Raw genomic sequence first — 1,141 nt, 5'->3', positions numbered from 1 at the left:
CCAGCTTCGACGACATCTTTGATCATATCTTGGGCGAAACGATCCGTATTGAAGGTTTCTGCGGACTCTTTCTGGAAACTTGGACACGGTATAACAACGGCACTATCGACGATCTTCCCTAGGCCGGTTCGTTTGAGTTCCTGCCAGTGGAGCGTTGAGAACCTAACATGACGAAGCAGCTGCTGGAGCTAGTGATCACAAGTTGTGATCACTAGCTCCTGTTGTGGGGATCCTGTTGTGATTCACAACATGATTCCCGTGCTCCGAGGTATTTGTTGACTCACCATAAAGACACCCGTAGGTTGAGTTCTTTAATAGCCGCGACAAGTTCCTTCAGCAGTGGGTATTCACTGAAATCCGGTGGGAGATGGCCCACAATGAAACCGTCAACAGGATAATCCTTCACGAACTCTCTGGCACTCTCCATGAAGGAAGCCTTGTCGAAAGTTTTGTTGAGATATATACCCAACTCGGCCATTATCACTCCGCCGGCCGCATCCACTCGTTTCCTCAGAGCTTTGAAACCAGTTTTGTTCCAAGGGTCGTAGAAGGGCGGGTCCAACTCGATTTCGCTTTTTGCGTTGAGTAAATATCCACCCAACTGTAAGCTAGTCGCACCAGAGCTAACGAGGTAGTCGAAATAGTCATCCCAAGTGTACTTGTAATATGGCATCGATTCGTTGAAGCTGCGGGGCCTTTCTTTGATATTCCAAGGATATAGCACTTCCTTGTAGAACTGCAACGGATGGCCCGTATAAGGGTCTACATCAGCAGTTGCACTGAGAACGTACAGACACAGGAGCCTTGCAGAAGCCCACATGGAGGACAGGGTTGATAGAGCGACTACACGAGAAGCTGCCAAGAATCCCGGAAGCAGTTTGCAGCGTGGAGTGAAATTGATGCTCAACCAGTCTGTGCGGCAGAGAGCGTCACCTTGTTCATGCGTAGAGACATTCTCCTTGTGTTTGCGTACAAGAATGTGAGGACAGGATACATTCCGTACTATTGATCATGAGCATTGAGCGTTACTAACTCTTAAGTCCGTAGCCATCTTGGCTCAAGGTCTTAGTGTACGTTTGGGTCGCATCTCTCCAGCTAATGTCGGGTCGTGTTGATACAAGGGAACGACAGGAGACACCGG

General features: G+C 48.9%; 1 protein-coding gene across 1 annotated transcript; it reads right to left on the bottom strand.

Annotated features, from left to right (window-relative positions):
* Window positions 1-280: 280 nt before the first annotated feature.
* Pmar_PMAR013526 (hypothetical protein) lies at window positions 281-820 on the bottom strand (the record flags this gene model as incomplete). The annotated part of the gene is made up of 1 exon (XM_002786788.1): window positions 281-820. One exon carries the CDS (start codon window positions 818-820, stop codon window positions 281-283), a length of 540 nt encoding a protein of 179 aa, XP_002786834.1.
* Between the last annotated feature and the right edge of the window lie 321 nt (window positions 821-1,141).

The sequence above is a fragment of the Perkinsus marinus genome (assembly GCF_000006405.1).
Source record: "Perkinsus marinus ATCC 50983 genomic scaffold scf_1104296931166, whole genome shotgun sequence".
Classification (NCBI taxonomy): domain Eukaryota; phylum Perkinsozoa; order Perkinsida; family Perkinsidae; genus Perkinsus; species Perkinsus marinus.
Note: the sequence above shows the minus strand (reverse complement) of the source record. Positions and strands in the feature narration are given on the sequence as shown.